Genomic DNA, 15,421 nt, shown 5'->3' on the forward strand with positions numbered 1-15,421 from the left:
AACAACATGTTGATGATTCTGAGCGGTGTTTGCAGCTGTTAACTCGTAATACACACGAGTTTTTCCGTCGAAATGTGACAATGGATGAAACATGGCTCCATCACTACACTTCTGAGTCCAATCGACAGTCGGCTGAGTGGACAGCGACCGGTGAACCGTCTCCGAAGTGTGGAAGGACTCAAAAGTCCGCTGGCAAAGTAATGGCCTCTGTTTATTTTTGGGATGCGCATGGAATAATTTTTATCGATTATCTTGAGAAGGGAACAACTATCAACAGTGACTATTATATGGCGTTATTGGAGCGTTCGAAGGTCGAAATCGCGGCAAAGCGGCCCCATATGAAGAAGAAAAAAGTGTTGTTCCGCCAAGACAACGCACCGTGCCACAAGTCATTGAGAACGATGGCAAAAATTCATGAATTGCTTCCCCACTCACCGTATTCTCCAGATCTGGCCCCCAGACCTTGTTCTCAGACCTCAAAAGGATGCTCGCAGGGAAAAAATTTGGCTGCAATGCAGAGGTGATCGCCGAAACTGAGGCCTATTTTGAGGCAAAACCGAAGGAGTACTACCAAAATGGTATCACAAAATTGGAAGGTCGTTATAATCGTTGTATCGCTCTTGAAGGGAACTATGTTGAATTATAAAAACGAATTTTGACAAAAAAATGTGTTTTTCTTTGTTAGACCGGGGACTTATCAGCCAACCTGTTACAGAAGCGATTTATTTGAGGGTGTATATGGACCAATTTTTTCGTGATTAGTACCAAATTTTAGCAAGAGGAAATTTGCTCATCCAGTAAGTTCACGAAGTAAAATCTGGGGATCGGTTTATCTGTGTGGTATATATGATTATAGACCGATATGGACCAGATTGGTTCCGAAAGCCACATCTGGGGATCGTTTTATATGAGGGCTATATATTACACTGAAAAAAATATTTACCTGATGTTAAAGATTACGCAACCTACATTTTAGGATGTGCAATTTACAAAATATTAAGGACAAATTTCTTTAAAATAATGCAAATTTAATTAACATAAGGTTATTAATCATTGCTTCAAAATTTTTTTTCATTAAATTTAGTACGCAAATTTTTGGAAACTTGCGTCCCTCCGTTAAAGTCGCATGGCTTTAAACCAAGGCAAAATTACATTAAAGTACAGGAACACATTTTCGATTTCAGAAATTAACTGAAATATTGAATCTTTAAATTTAAGATAAAAACGCTACGAATATAGGCTAAGACTTATTTTGAGGATTTAGCATCTTCGGTTTAAAGTTTTTTTTTTGGAATTAAGAAATCGCTGTTTACTTTGAAGTATCTGTTATAATTTGGATTTTTAAACTGGCATTGGTTTGTACGTGAATAGCTTTATTAATATACCTCAAAAGGAGAATGAAAATTCGCTAAATGAGTTCTGCATACTCATTTTAATTTTAGTGATCCTATATTTAAAGCCAGATAGGTGCTAAAAAAATGTATTTATTTTAAAGAAGCCGCATCTTTGGCTCCGAATCAATACCAAGGTCCTTATGGGAAGGTCAAAATATTTGGATCCAAGTAAACTTTTTTTTTAGTGTATTATTAGCCGATATAGATCAATTTTTGCGTGGTTGTTAGATACCATATCCTAACACAACGTACACTGGTAGAAAAATGTTTCGTACTATTAACGAACGGGCATCGTTGATAATTTTTCGTTAATATTACGAAATTTTTCGTTATAGGAACGAAAGTGATCGTTAATACAACGAAATAAATCGTTAAAGGGCAATTTAGTGTTTTGGTTTTTCCTTATATTAATGAAACACGTTTCGTTAATATTATGAATATTAACTTTGTAATTTTTTCAAGAATTAGAATAAACAAATTTTCCAAGATGGAATTATTGTAATCATTTGAACATAAAGAGTAAATTTTGGAAACTTTTTTTTTAAAAATAAATTTTAAATTTTTGTATTTCGTCATATTAATGAAATATGTACATTAATAATACGAATGGGAGTTTGAGTATTTCTGCCTCTCCTTACTCTCTCTCTCTCTCTCTAATACGTCTGTAGCGCCTATGTAATTTGTACATACACATGTAAGCATGTCAATAAGCACATGTTTGCGTGTGCGTCTTGGAAAACAAACGGTAAAGAGTTCAACTGAAAACTTGTCTGATGGGCAAACCTTAACAACATTTACGTTCTTTTCGCTGAAGAGTGCGCAGGCTCATTACAGTTTCGTTGTGAATAGTAAACATAGATGGTGGGTGAGTTAAATTGGTGTTTTTTGTATATTCGCAAGAAATTTAGTATACATTTTTAATCTTTAGTGAAAATGCCCGGGGAAGTGAACTTTCAGATGAAGAAGGCGGAACAATTAACGCAATGAACCTTGGTTGCAAAAAAATTGGATAAGTAGACACGGCGATACGATTATCATTTTTTGGTCTTAGTAATAAGAGGCATTTTTTCTTAAGTGAAAGTCACAATATATGATTATTAAATTACTTAATTTATCAATAAATATTATTTTATACTGTATAAAAATCATATTCCAAAGATATTAACAAAAAATAATACACTACCAATAACTACACTCAAATGCAATAATTGGTTGGGTTTCATTAATATAACGTTTGTGTTCATTTATACAACGTTCGCCTTTCATTCATACAATGAAAAAACTGGGTTCATATTATGCATGATTTTCATTCATACAACGTATAAGCTGCATCCATACAATGAATAAATTTCATTCATACAACGAATAATATTCGTTAATACAACGAAAAGGCTACGTAATAACAACGTAATTATTCGTTAATACTACGAAATGTATTCCATAAAGGGTTTCGTAAATATAACGTAAAATTACGTTGTTATAACGAAATGCTACGTTGGCTGACTTTTAATGAATTAACGATTAATTTAACGTATTAACGAATTTTTTTCTACCAGTGTACTGAAATTCATTTTTTTATTAATTTTTTATTAAATTTCGTATAAGCATATTTTTCTTATATGAGATATGCTTATATCCGTTACCTACTGTATATGCTTTGTGGAGTCCACTAGGCCACTATTTCGATGTCTTGTGCAAACTGAATGACAATCCTATGGTGAAGGGTATAACAATAAAATTAACAAATTTCAACGCCGTGGGAACTCGCTTCCTTGTAAGATATTTTTTAAAAGATTTTGCAAATTACGAAAATTTTAAAATTTCTGTTGAGTAAAAAAAATATATTTATACAAAAAACTGTGCCGAAAATAACAAAATAAACACGAATTTTCACATAGAAAAAAATTTGATGACATTTGAACCTGCGTTCTACAATTGAATTGACGTTTCTATGCTTCATATTCAATGGCGTTATGGTGCCAACAAACCCAACGTCGCAGCGAAAATTTTTTTCTTTTCAATTTGCAAAATTATATAATAAGAAAATAAAAGTGTAAAAAAAAATATTAATAAAAATAAAAAGTTAAATGATGGATTTTTTTTTAATTTCCTCATTCAAATGAACTTTCATATTATGCATGATTTTCATTCATACAATGTATAAGCTGCATCCATACAATGAATAAATTTCATTCATACAACGAATAATATTCGTTAATACAACGAAAAGGCTACGTAATAACAACGTAACTATTCGTTAATACTACGAAATGTATTCCATAAAGGGTTTCGTAAATATAACGTCAAATTACGTTGTTATAACGAAATGCTACGTTGGCTGACTTTTAATGAATTAACGATTAATTTAACGTATTAACGATTTTTTTCTACCAGTGTACTGAAATTCATTTTTTTATTAATTTTTTATTAAATTTCGTATAAGCATATTTTTCTTATATGAGATATGCTTTTATCCGTTACCTACTGTATATGCTTTGTGGAGTCCACTAGACCACTATTTCGATGTCTGTGCAAACTGAATGACAATCCTATGGTGAAGGGTATAACAATAAAATTAACAAATTTCAATGCAGCGGGAACTCGCTTCCTTGTAAGATATTTTTTAAAAGATTTTGCAAATTACGAAAATTTTAAAATTTCTGTTGAGTAAAAAAAAATATATTTATACAAAAAACTGTGCCGAAAATAACAAAATAAACACGAATTTTCACATAGAAAAAAATTTGATGACATTTGAACCTGCGTTCTACAATCGAATTGACGTTTCTATGCTTCATATTCAATGGCGTTATGGTGCCAACAAACCCAACGTCGCAGCGAAAATTTTTTTCTTTTCAATTTGCAAAATTATATAATAAGAAAATAAAAGTGTAAAAAAAAATATTAATAAAAATAAAAAGTTAAATGATGGATTTTTTTTTTAATTTCCTCATTCAAATGAACTTTCAAGGCACAACTTCTAAAATAATGCAAAGGATCCAAAAACGAATTACTTCCTTCCTATTACAGGACCCTTGTAAAATTTTTGCTGGGTTGTCTAACCTGAATTTCAATCAGACCGGATGGAAAATTCTCCTTCAATACACAAAAGAAAAAGTTTGTTTATTACCTTCCATTCATATCTTCTTAGAAACTCCTCCACCAAATGTTGGTTTGTTGTCTGTTGAAAAATTTCTAGCTTTAATCTTCTCAAACGAAAAAAAAACATTTCGAAAACGGGCGTAGCAAACGTTGCTCGTTTGTTGCAGTTTGTTTTTTTCCGAAGAGTTAAAATTTTTATAATCAAAAAACATTTGTTTGTATTATAAAGTCTTCTTTTTTTGCCGTAAATAAAATCATGTTTTTCTAAAACCACGGTTGATTTTGTTTATAAAGTATGATACATCTAATACACAAAACTTTAGATTATATTGCAAAAGAAGTAAGGAAGGTGGGGCCGACTATAATATACACTGCACCACTTTGTACACTGAAAGAAGAGTTTTCTTTTCTGAGGAACGAACCAAATTTGACCAAAATTTATAACACTATCAGTTGTACTCCTTGTGCAAAATTTAAAGCAATCAGGGTCTGGCTTCTGAATCCATATAAGTACATTTCAAGCGAAAGATATATATGGGAGTTATATGTTAATCTGAACCGATTTTTCCAAAATCCCTACGTTTCTATTCTGACCCCAAATAGATACTTGTGCTAAATTTGAGCATTATTGCCAAAGATACCATTATTTCCAAAGACACCATGTGTCTATCTCGTCTCCTTTTGTGTGTTACAAACACATGCACTAACTTATAATACCCTGTTCTACAGTGTAGCGCAGGTTATAATTATATTATTTCCGTTATTACTCGACGCAAAAATTGTATCTTTTATAAAAACGGGCTTAGGCGATTGCAACTAAAGTGATTTGTTTTCTTTAAATGAGGTTTCTTTAAATGCGCTTGTGTATACATTAAACACTGCTCTATAAATAGATCTGCTTGGCGGTATGTGTTACTTGTGGGCTAACGATTATAGTTACAGTAATTCCTCGATTTACGTCGTGATTGGTTTCGGAATTTGACGACGTTATTCGAAACGACGTAAACCGAATTAAAAATTACTCATACTTATTTACTCCTAAGTCCATTTATGTATGTATGTGCGTGTACATAATAAAAAACTTCAAAAATAAAGGTAATTCAGTAATTTCGGTACGAACTTAACATATTTTACTTATGGAAGGCGTTTCTGATAAAGTGGTCAAAAAATCGACGATGTAACTCGAATGGCGACGTAAATCGAAATTTGATGGAACAAAAAATTTGACGACGTAAATCGAAACAACATAAACCGAGACGACGTAAATGGTGTGTTAGCTTTATGAAATCTGATATTCTCTTCTGCTTTATATGTGTTAGAAAAGAGAAAGTCGGTAGAGCATGTATATATAGTATATATAACAAGTGTATACGACAGTAAGTTCGGCCAGGCCGAATCTTATGTAGCCTCCACCATGGATTGCGTAGAAACTTCTACTAAAGACTTTCATCCACAATCGAATTACTTGGGTTGCGGTAATAATTGCCGATGGCAAGGTATCTTAAAACTTCTTAACACCGTCTTCTAAATTATAAGTTAGTCCATACGGGGTATATATTTAAAAAAAAAACCGATTAAATTCGTATATAATTCAGTTTGACAAAATTTTCTGTAGAAATACAATTTTAACAAAATTTTCTATAGAAATAAAATTTTGATAAAATTTTCTATAGATATAAAATTTTGACAAAATTTTCTATAGAAATAAAATTTTGGTAGATTATTTTTGGGGATATGGGCCAACTTTTGTGTGATTGGCGATCGGCTATATATAACTATAGACCGATATGGACCAATTTTTGCATGGCTGTTAGCGGCCATATACTAACGCAGTTTACCAAATTTCAACCGGATCGGAAGAATTTAGCTCCTCCAAGAGACTCCGGAGGTCATACCTGGGGATCGGATTACTACTTGTGCGAAGTTTCAAGTCGATAGCTTGTTTCGTGCGGAAGTTAGAGTGATTTCCACAGACGGACGGACGAACATAGCTAGATCGACTACGACCCAGTTAAGCTCGGAAACGACCAGTTGAATGGCGACGGGGTATAATAAGTTGGTCATTCCATTTGTAAAACAACGTCTTTAATTTAAAGAAATTTTTTATTTGAAACATAGAATAATTTCTACATGAAATCGAGTCTGAATTTGGAAATATAGGTTGTCGTTTAATAGGGTTTTAAGGACTTTGATAACACATCAAGAAAAAGATTGTCAAAAATTTCTATAATAATTTTCTGCAACGACAAAATTTTGAGAAAAATTTCTATCGATATATAATTTTGAAAATATTAGGGGAAACATTTATAGAAATAAACTTTTGAGAAAATTCTCTTTAGAACCAAATTTTGTGAACATTTTCCATAGAAATTAAATTTTGACAAAACTTTCTAGAGAAATAAAATTTTAACAAAATTTTCTACAGAAATAAAATGTTCTATAGAAAAAAAATTTTGAGGAAATTTTCTCTAGAATCAAAATTTTAGAAAAATTTTCTATAGAAATAAAATTTGGAAAAAAATTTTCTATAGAAATACAATTATGGGAAAATTTTCTATTTTAGGTAAATTTTGATAAAATTTTCTATAGAAATAAAATTTGGTAAAATTTTCTATAGAAATAAATTTTTCCTAGAAATAAAATTTGACAAAATTTTCCATAGAAATAAAATTTTGACAAAAGTTTTCATAGAAATAAAATTTTCACAAAAATTTTTATAGAAATAAAATTTTGACAAAATTTTCCATTGAAGTGAGAAAAAAATGGTTAAATTTTCAGAAGAATAATTCTCGTATGTAATTTTCATAAGAAATAAACATAAAAGACCCAAATTGAATCATCTCACCCAGTCAGATCTTACTAGAAACTATGGAAATGGAAATAACATTTTGGGAAAATTTTCTATTTTGAGTAAATTTTGAGAAAATTTTGACAAAATTCTCCATAGAAACAAAATTTTGAGAAAATTTTCTCTAGAAACAAAATTTTGACAAAATCTTCTATAAAAATAAAATTTTGATAGAATTTTCTATAAAAATAAAATTTTTAGAAATTTTTCTATAAAAATAAAATTTCGAGAAATTTTTCTACAGAAATAAAATTTTGACAAAATTTTCTACAGAAATAAAATTTTGACAAAATTTTCCAAAGAAATAAAATTTTGACAAAAGTTTTCATAGAAGTAAAATTTTCAGAAAAATTTTCATAGAAATAACATTTTGACCAAATTTTCTATTGAAGTGAGAAAAAAATGGTTCAATTTTAGAAGAATAATTCCCGTATGTAGTTTTCATAAGAAATTAACATAAAAGACCCAAATTGAATCATCTCACCCGCCCAGATCTCACTAAAAACTATGGAAATGTGTAATAGGCAACACTGAAACATATGTATAGTCAGGCTTGTGACTGTACATACTATATGTTCTTTTACATAATCTGCTTGTCCAATAAGCTCGAATATTGTAATAATATGTAGTTTAAATGATTTTCATTGATATCAGACTAATATAAAAATAAAATTTTGACAAAATTCTGTATAGAAATAAAATGTTGACAAAACTCTCTACAGAAATAAAATTGTCACAAAATTTTCTATGGAAACAAAATTTGGAGAAAATTTTCTTTAGAAATAAAGTTTTGATAAAATCTAATATAGGAAAAAATTTGGAAAAAATGTCCATAAATTCAAATGTCCTTGTTGAGAGCTAAATTCTTTAAAACCTTTGAAACTCTAAATATTTACAATTCAAGGGATATTTATACACCCAAAAAATGTCGCTAATAAGACAATAATAATAAAATATTTCTTTCGAAGAAAATAATTTTTTTGCATACTAATCGCTAAAATTTGATCAAAAACTTCAAAATAAGATTTTCTAAATTTGGTTGATTTTTGGAAAAATATTCTTCAAATATTGAGAGATCAATTTTGGCACGAGTGGCAACCGTGATCCACCCTGTTAGCCACCCTGAACTTCACTATTGAAACTTCCTCAGACTCCCGATAAAGAAAAAAATATGTTTCAGATTCGATGGCCCAATTAGTAATGGAAATCCAATTACAGCGAAACCTCTTAGAAGTGGATAGTTTCTCAGACAACAAACATACACATTTTCTTGGGTTCATCATGAAATCCACTCTAAAAGTCCAATTAAAGATCCTTGTCACTACTTCCTACTTTGCGAGGTTCACCGTGGACCTCATTGTCTGCATTTACGCACATTACGAATGAATATTTTTCCAGAATATTTGAAGGTACTTACATCAATATTTTTATCTCGACTTAAGAAATGTTCAGCCACATGTACGGGTAGAATATTCTCCAAAAGTTTACGATTGTATGCTTGTAGATGTTCCATGTCTTCTTTTTCCTCTGAAAATTGGAAAAACAAATGAAGAAATTTAAAATGTGTGTATGTAGCAAAACAAAGGAGAATAAGCCACAAGGTTGACAATTAAGCTTCCGTATTTGTATACCCAGCACCATAGAATGGTGATGGGAGTATAATAAGTTTTTCATTCCGTTTGTAGCACATCGAAATATCGATTACCGTCTACATAAAGTATATGCATATATTCTTGATCAGGGATAAATTCAAGGACGATAAAGTAGGTAACTGATATAAGCACTTCTCATATAAGAACAAGTATATACGGCCGTAAGTTCGGCCAGGCCGAAGCTTATGTACCCTCCACCATGGATTGGACATGACATGACATGGATTCTTAACATCGTTTTCTAAATTGTGAGTTAGTCCATACGTGTTATATATTAGACAAAAAAGGTATGTATAGATAAGTCTACAAATAATTACGAATCGATATAGATTTTTGCCCGGTACGTAGAGAGCCAGAATCGAAATATGGGGGTCGCTTATATGTGGGCTATATACAATTATGAACTTGATATGGACCAATTTTTGTGTGATTGGGGATCGATTTATCTGAGGGCTATATATAACTATAGACCGATATGGACCTAGTTAGGCATGGTTGTTTACGGCCATATACTCGCACAATGTACCAATTTTCAACTGACTCGGATGAAATTTGCTTCTCCACATGGCTCCAAAACCAAATCTCTGGATCGGTTTATGTAGGGGCTATATATGATTATGGACTGATATGTACCACTTTTGGCATGATTGTTAAATATCACATACTAACATCACGTTCCAAATTTCAACCGACTCGGATGAATTTTGCTCTTCCAAGAGGCTCCTGAGGTCAAATCTGGGGATCGGTTTATATGGGGGCTATATATAATTATGGACCGATTTCGACCACTTTTTGCATGGGTGTTTGAGGTCATATATTAACACCATGTACCAAATTTTAACCGAATTGGTTAAAATTTGCTCTTCCACGGTGCTCCGGAGGTCAAATCTGTGGATCGGTTTATATGGGGGCTGTATATAATTATGGACCGATGTGGACCAATTTTTGCATGGTTATTAGAGACCATATACTAACATCATGTACAAAATTTCAGCTGGATCGGATGAAATTTGCTTCTCTTAGACGATCGGCAAGCCAAATTTGGGGGTCCGTTTATATGGGGGCTATACGTAAAAGTGGACCGATATGGCCCATTTGCAATACCATCCGAACTACATCAATAACAACTACTTGTGCCAAGTTTCAAGTCGATAGCTTGTTTCGTTCGGAAGTTAGCGTGATTTCAACGGACGGACAGACGGACGGACATGCTCAGACCGACTCAGAATTTCACCACGACCCAGAACATATATACTTTATGGGGTCTTAGAGCAATATTTCGATGTGTTACAAACGGAATGACAAAATTAATATATCCCATTTGCCTGAAATTGGACATCTAGAGGTATTTTAGGACCATAAATAGGCGTGCCGAAAATGGTGAGTATCGGTCCATGTTTTTGTATATCCCCCATATAGACCAATCTCCCGATTTTACTTCTCGGATTTATAGAAACTGTAGTTTTTATCCAATTTGCCTGAAATTGGAAATCTAGAAATATTTTATGACCATAAAGAGGTGTGCCGAAAAGGGCGTGTATTGGTTCATATTTTGGTATATCCCCAATATAGACCGATTTCCGGATTTTATTTCTTGGGATTATAAAAACCGTAGTTTTTATACAATTTGCATGAAATTCGAAATCTAGAATTATTTTTGGACCATAAAGGTATACGCCGTAAGTGGTGAGTATCGTTCAATGTTTTAGTATAGAACCCATATAGACCGATCTCCCGATTTTCTTTTTGGGTTTGTAGAAACCGTGGTTGTTGGAGGTTGTTTAGGACTATAAATAGGTGTGCAAGAAATGATTTTATTGTTTGGGATTCTAGAAACCGTAGTTTTTATCCAATTTGCATCAAATTCGAAATCTAGAATTATTTTAGGACCATAAAAAGATGTGCCGAAAACGGTGAGTATCGGTCCATGTTTTAGTATAGCCCCCATAAGAACGATTTCCCGATTTAACTCCTTGGGTTTCTAGAAACCGTAGTTTTTATCCGATTTGCCTGAAATTTCACTTCTAGAGGGTATAGAAGGCGCACCGATCATGAAAATTGCTTGAGACTCAATGTAAAACTTCCAGATTTTACTTCTCGGGTGAAAATCTACAGATTTAAGATTTCAAATCGAGACGTTATTTTATAATTTTCTTGCACACTTACAGGAGATGTTAATGATTTCTCTAAAACTCAAACAAAAATGGTTTTTACAAATCCAGAATCTGATATAGTCTACATAGGTAAAATCTTTAAATTTATCTTCGGGAAGTGTACTGGTTGAACTGTTCTGCTTGATTTTTCCTCAAACCCCTTGAAATTTCAAAGGAAACCCTAATATTTGATTCATGGTATCGGGTATTTAAGATTCAGCCTGGCCGAACTTACGGCCGTATATACTTGTTTTTTATGTTGTACTTATTTAGTATACTTTGTAAATTTATCTTTATACCCTAAACCACATAGTGGTCAGGGTATAATAACTTTGATCTGCCAAAAAATTTGCCTACCAGAAATATTGATTTTAGACCCCATAAAATATATACCGATCGACTCAGAATCACCTCCTGAGTCGATCTAGCGCTTTGTGTCCGTCCGCCCATGTATTTGTTGTTCGCAGGATTCCGGTCGCAATTATTAACCGATTTTGATTAAATTTGGTATGTGGCGGTGTTTTGGTACAGAGACGAACGCTATTGAATTTGAAAAAAAACGGATCAAATTTAGATATAGCTCCCATATATATTCATCGTCCGATTTCGATAAATGGGGTCAGATTGCGTTTATTTACTAACCGATCGGCGTCAAATTTGACACAAAGTAATCCAATCGACCACCCTTTAAGTGTGCTAAATGTCATCGAAATCGGTTCAGGTTTAGATATAAAGGGTGATACGGTTAAAATTTGGTCAAGGGAAAACGCGTGTAAATCGGTGGAACCGTTTATTTAAAAAATCAAATTAAATTTCTTTTTCAAGTTCAATTAGTATAAAATTCAGGAAAAATATTCAGTTAGGCTTTCGCTTTTCCAAATCCGAATTGCCGGGCCTCACGCTTGACACCTGCCATCAGATTTTGTACAGCCACCTTGTCCACCTTCTTCGCCGCAGAAAGCCAGTTTGCCTTCAACTGCTGCTCGTCCTAAGCAGTTTTTTGGTCTTCTTTAGGTTCCGCTTGACAATAGCCCAGTATTTCTCAATTGGGCGGAGCTCTGGCGTGTTGGGAGGGTTCTTGTCCTTGGGAACCACCTGCACGTTGTTGGCGGCGTACCACTCCATGGCCTTTTTACCGTAATGGCAAGATGCCAAATCCGGCCAAAACAGTACGGAACAACCGTGTTTCTTCAGGAAAGGCAGCAGACGTTTATTCAAACACTCTTTCACGTAAATTTCTTGGTTGACAGTCCCGGAAGCTATGAAAATGCTGCTTTACAAGTCACAGGTACAGATGGCTTGCCAAACCAGATAATTCTTTGCGAACTTTGACAGTTTTATGTGCTTGAAAATATCTGCTACCTTTCCCCTTCCTTTTGCCGTATGAAACTCCTGTCCCGGAAGCTGCTTGTAGTCGGCTTTGACGTAGGTTTCGTCGTCCATTACCACGCAGTCAAACTTCGTCAGCATCGTCGTGTACAGCCTCCGGGATCGCGCTTTGGCCGTCGTATTTTGTTTATCATCGCGATTTGGAGTCACTACCTTCTTGTAAGTCGATAGTCCGGCTCGTTTTTTGGCTCGATGCACGGTTGTAGACGATACACCCAGCTTATATGCGGCATCTCGGAGAGAGAGGTTAGGGTTTCGCTTGAAACTATGTAGAGGCGCTTGTAGATGTGTTGGTATTTTTTTCCGTATCCGTTTTTCAATGGCATATTAGTATGAGTATTTGTATATTATATTGTTTTTCTCATTGCTGTATTTGACCATAAGACAACAAAACCAATTATGAAGTGTGAGAGAGATATTATGAGGTGTAAGAGAGGGGTATTCACATTTGCTTATATCTGCTTGTAGAAGACATTGGTCGACAGCACAATGGTATGACATCCGGCTGCGAATCCGAATGTCCAGGTTCGAAACCCGTCACAAACCAATTTCATTTTTTTATTTATTTAATTTTTTCTTGTGTTCATTATTGCAGTAACAGTGATTTTAGTTTTTTACCGTGGGTTTGAACTTTAGTACAGGGCGAAGAAGTGCATAAAGCGTCTGGGTAATAAATACATTTTCATTTTGCTGTGAGATTATACTCAATTTTGGCAGCCATGTTTGGATTGGAATTTTGTATTGTTGGTGTAATTCTGGAAAGTTTAGGGGGTTTAAAAGCGTAGAGGAATGCTGCGACATGTTTTTTTCCACCCTGAGTTTCCTCCAAGTAACACCGTGTTATATAGTAAAGCCTGAATTTGGCGGGTTTTTTTTATTATTTTGTTTTTTGGAATTTTGCGGTAAAATTGTTATTTAGGTTCGCATAAAATTACGTGAACAAATTTATAAGTCCGTAAATATTTCCTATTATTTTGCTATTCAATCAATCTATAATATTTGGAGTAAGTTTAAATGCACATTCACAAGTGTTCGCTTTATTCTTACAATATTCAGTTTATAGGCGGTAAATCATTTTTTTCACGCACGGGGTGGAGAGAATCTTCCAAACTTATTGCATTCTACAAAATTATTTACCAATCTCATAGAGAATTCATGGTAAGATTGATCCACGTCTCTCTTATAAATTTTGGGTTGTGACATTGTTTTTTATTTGTCCTCAGCTTTGGAGACTGCCCAACCAGATTTGACTCTCGCCAACGTGGCCTTCTATGTTTCAATTTAGTCAGTCCGTAAAGTTCACTCGCCGGTGGAGTTTGGTCGGCGGCGATCTCGTGCCTGAGAATTGGAAAAGGGGAGATTTCGGAGGTGTATTTTGCCAGGGCCTGTGTTTTCTAAGTGATCTCCTCTAACACTTAAACAATTTTTCTCCGGAGGAATAAGTTGATCTGTACTCCGTTGAATTTGTCCAGTGTTGGCTCGAGTAGAGATCACCAGATGCATTTGATTGTTCCCGCAAATTAATTGGTGGAAATTCCGAGAATTGTATATATTTGAATTTCGTCATGGTTCGCTGTAACTAGTGTTGTACTAAATAGAAAATAATTTTCCTTAAAATTATCGAACATAAAGGCATAAAAGTGAAGTGTTTTTTTTCCTTTCAAAAAAAAAAAAAAAACAAAAACAAAAAAATACGATTTTTGCTCTGAGTGGAATATAATTAGATAATTTAATGCAATTTGATATAAACATTACTGACAAAGAACATTGGTTTCGTTGTGGCAATGCATATGAAAGATAATTAAGTGAATTTGAATATACACACACACGTAAATATCATACAAATCAACATCATGACATGTGCATACATAAATATGTTAAACCCTCACTAGCAACATCAAAATCCATTCGTCTTGAAAGGCCTTTCATCGATGGACCTTAGCTAACAAGTAAGTGATTTACTTTAATTTCTCACTATTGCATATGAGACATGCTCTCACTGAATATAACAGAGAACCGTTATAGTTCGGAGAGACGTTTGTCCAAAATATAATTAAATTCATTTTAATTTAATTTCTGAAATTGAAATGCATATTTCCTGTCTGTAATTTAAATTTAATATCAATCTTATATATTGATTTCCGTTTTAATGACAGGATTGCTTTCAATCTCAGAAAAACGAGATAGATGGCTCTTTGGTTAGAGTGCATACGAAATAATTGTAGTTAGCCTAGTTTGGAAATGATGGCATGAGTGGTCAGATCCCCAATTTTGTTTATACAGTTTTAAAGCCATTGTTGAAATGTGCATTTGTGCTAACAGTACCCATGCCAACATATAGAATCTACAACTATGTCGTATGTCGCCATAGAACTTTGAAACACCATTGGAAAACATTGTCGCGATTTTGAAGATTACTTTTGGTATTGCAAAGAACATATCTGTTCACATGTATAAAGATTAAATTTGAGAATTCATGTCACTTGAACTCAATTAACTTCTCCAATTCAATTGCGGGAGACTGTTGCCCAAATATCATTTATGCGTTTAATGAGATCAATGATCTACAGTGAATCAGCTGATGTTTTTTTATTGTCCACATGTATGAGACATTCCATTTTCGTTTAACCAAAAGTCAATTGTAAATTTCTAACTTAAACTCTTCATTGAGCGTGATTCGATTTCTCTTTTATGCCTAATGTCGATTAATTATATGTTCAATTACAACTGAATTCTATTACTAGGGCAATTGCTAGTAACTCATTCAATTATTTACATGAACTATCACTTTATCTAATCAAGTATTGAAGGCGAAATTAATAGCCGACTAATTTATTTTTTTTTTTTTGCTACTTTATTCACTGCTGTTTTCGGATATTAGTA

At 33.2% G+C, this 15,421-nt stretch overlaps 1 protein-coding gene across 1 annotated transcript in view; it reads right to left on the reverse strand.

The window, feature by feature from the left end:
* The window catches only part of LOC142235716 (uncharacterized), a 428,189-nt gene that overhangs the window by 49,211 nt on the left and 363,557 nt on the right, over positions 1 to 15,421 (reverse strand). The window contains exon 23 of the mRNA XM_075306976.1: positions 8,762 to 8,871. Within this exon, the coding sequence (XP_075163091.1) occupies positions 8,762 to 8,871 (110 nt within the window). The remainder of the gene's footprint in view (positions 1 to 8,761; positions 8,872 to 15,421) is intronic.

Source organism: Haematobia irritans, chromosome 4, assembly GCF_050003625.1.
Source record: "Haematobia irritans isolate KBUSLIRL chromosome 4, ASM5000362v1, whole genome shotgun sequence".
Lineage (NCBI taxonomy): Eukaryota > Metazoa > Arthropoda > Insecta > Diptera > Muscidae > Haematobia > Haematobia irritans.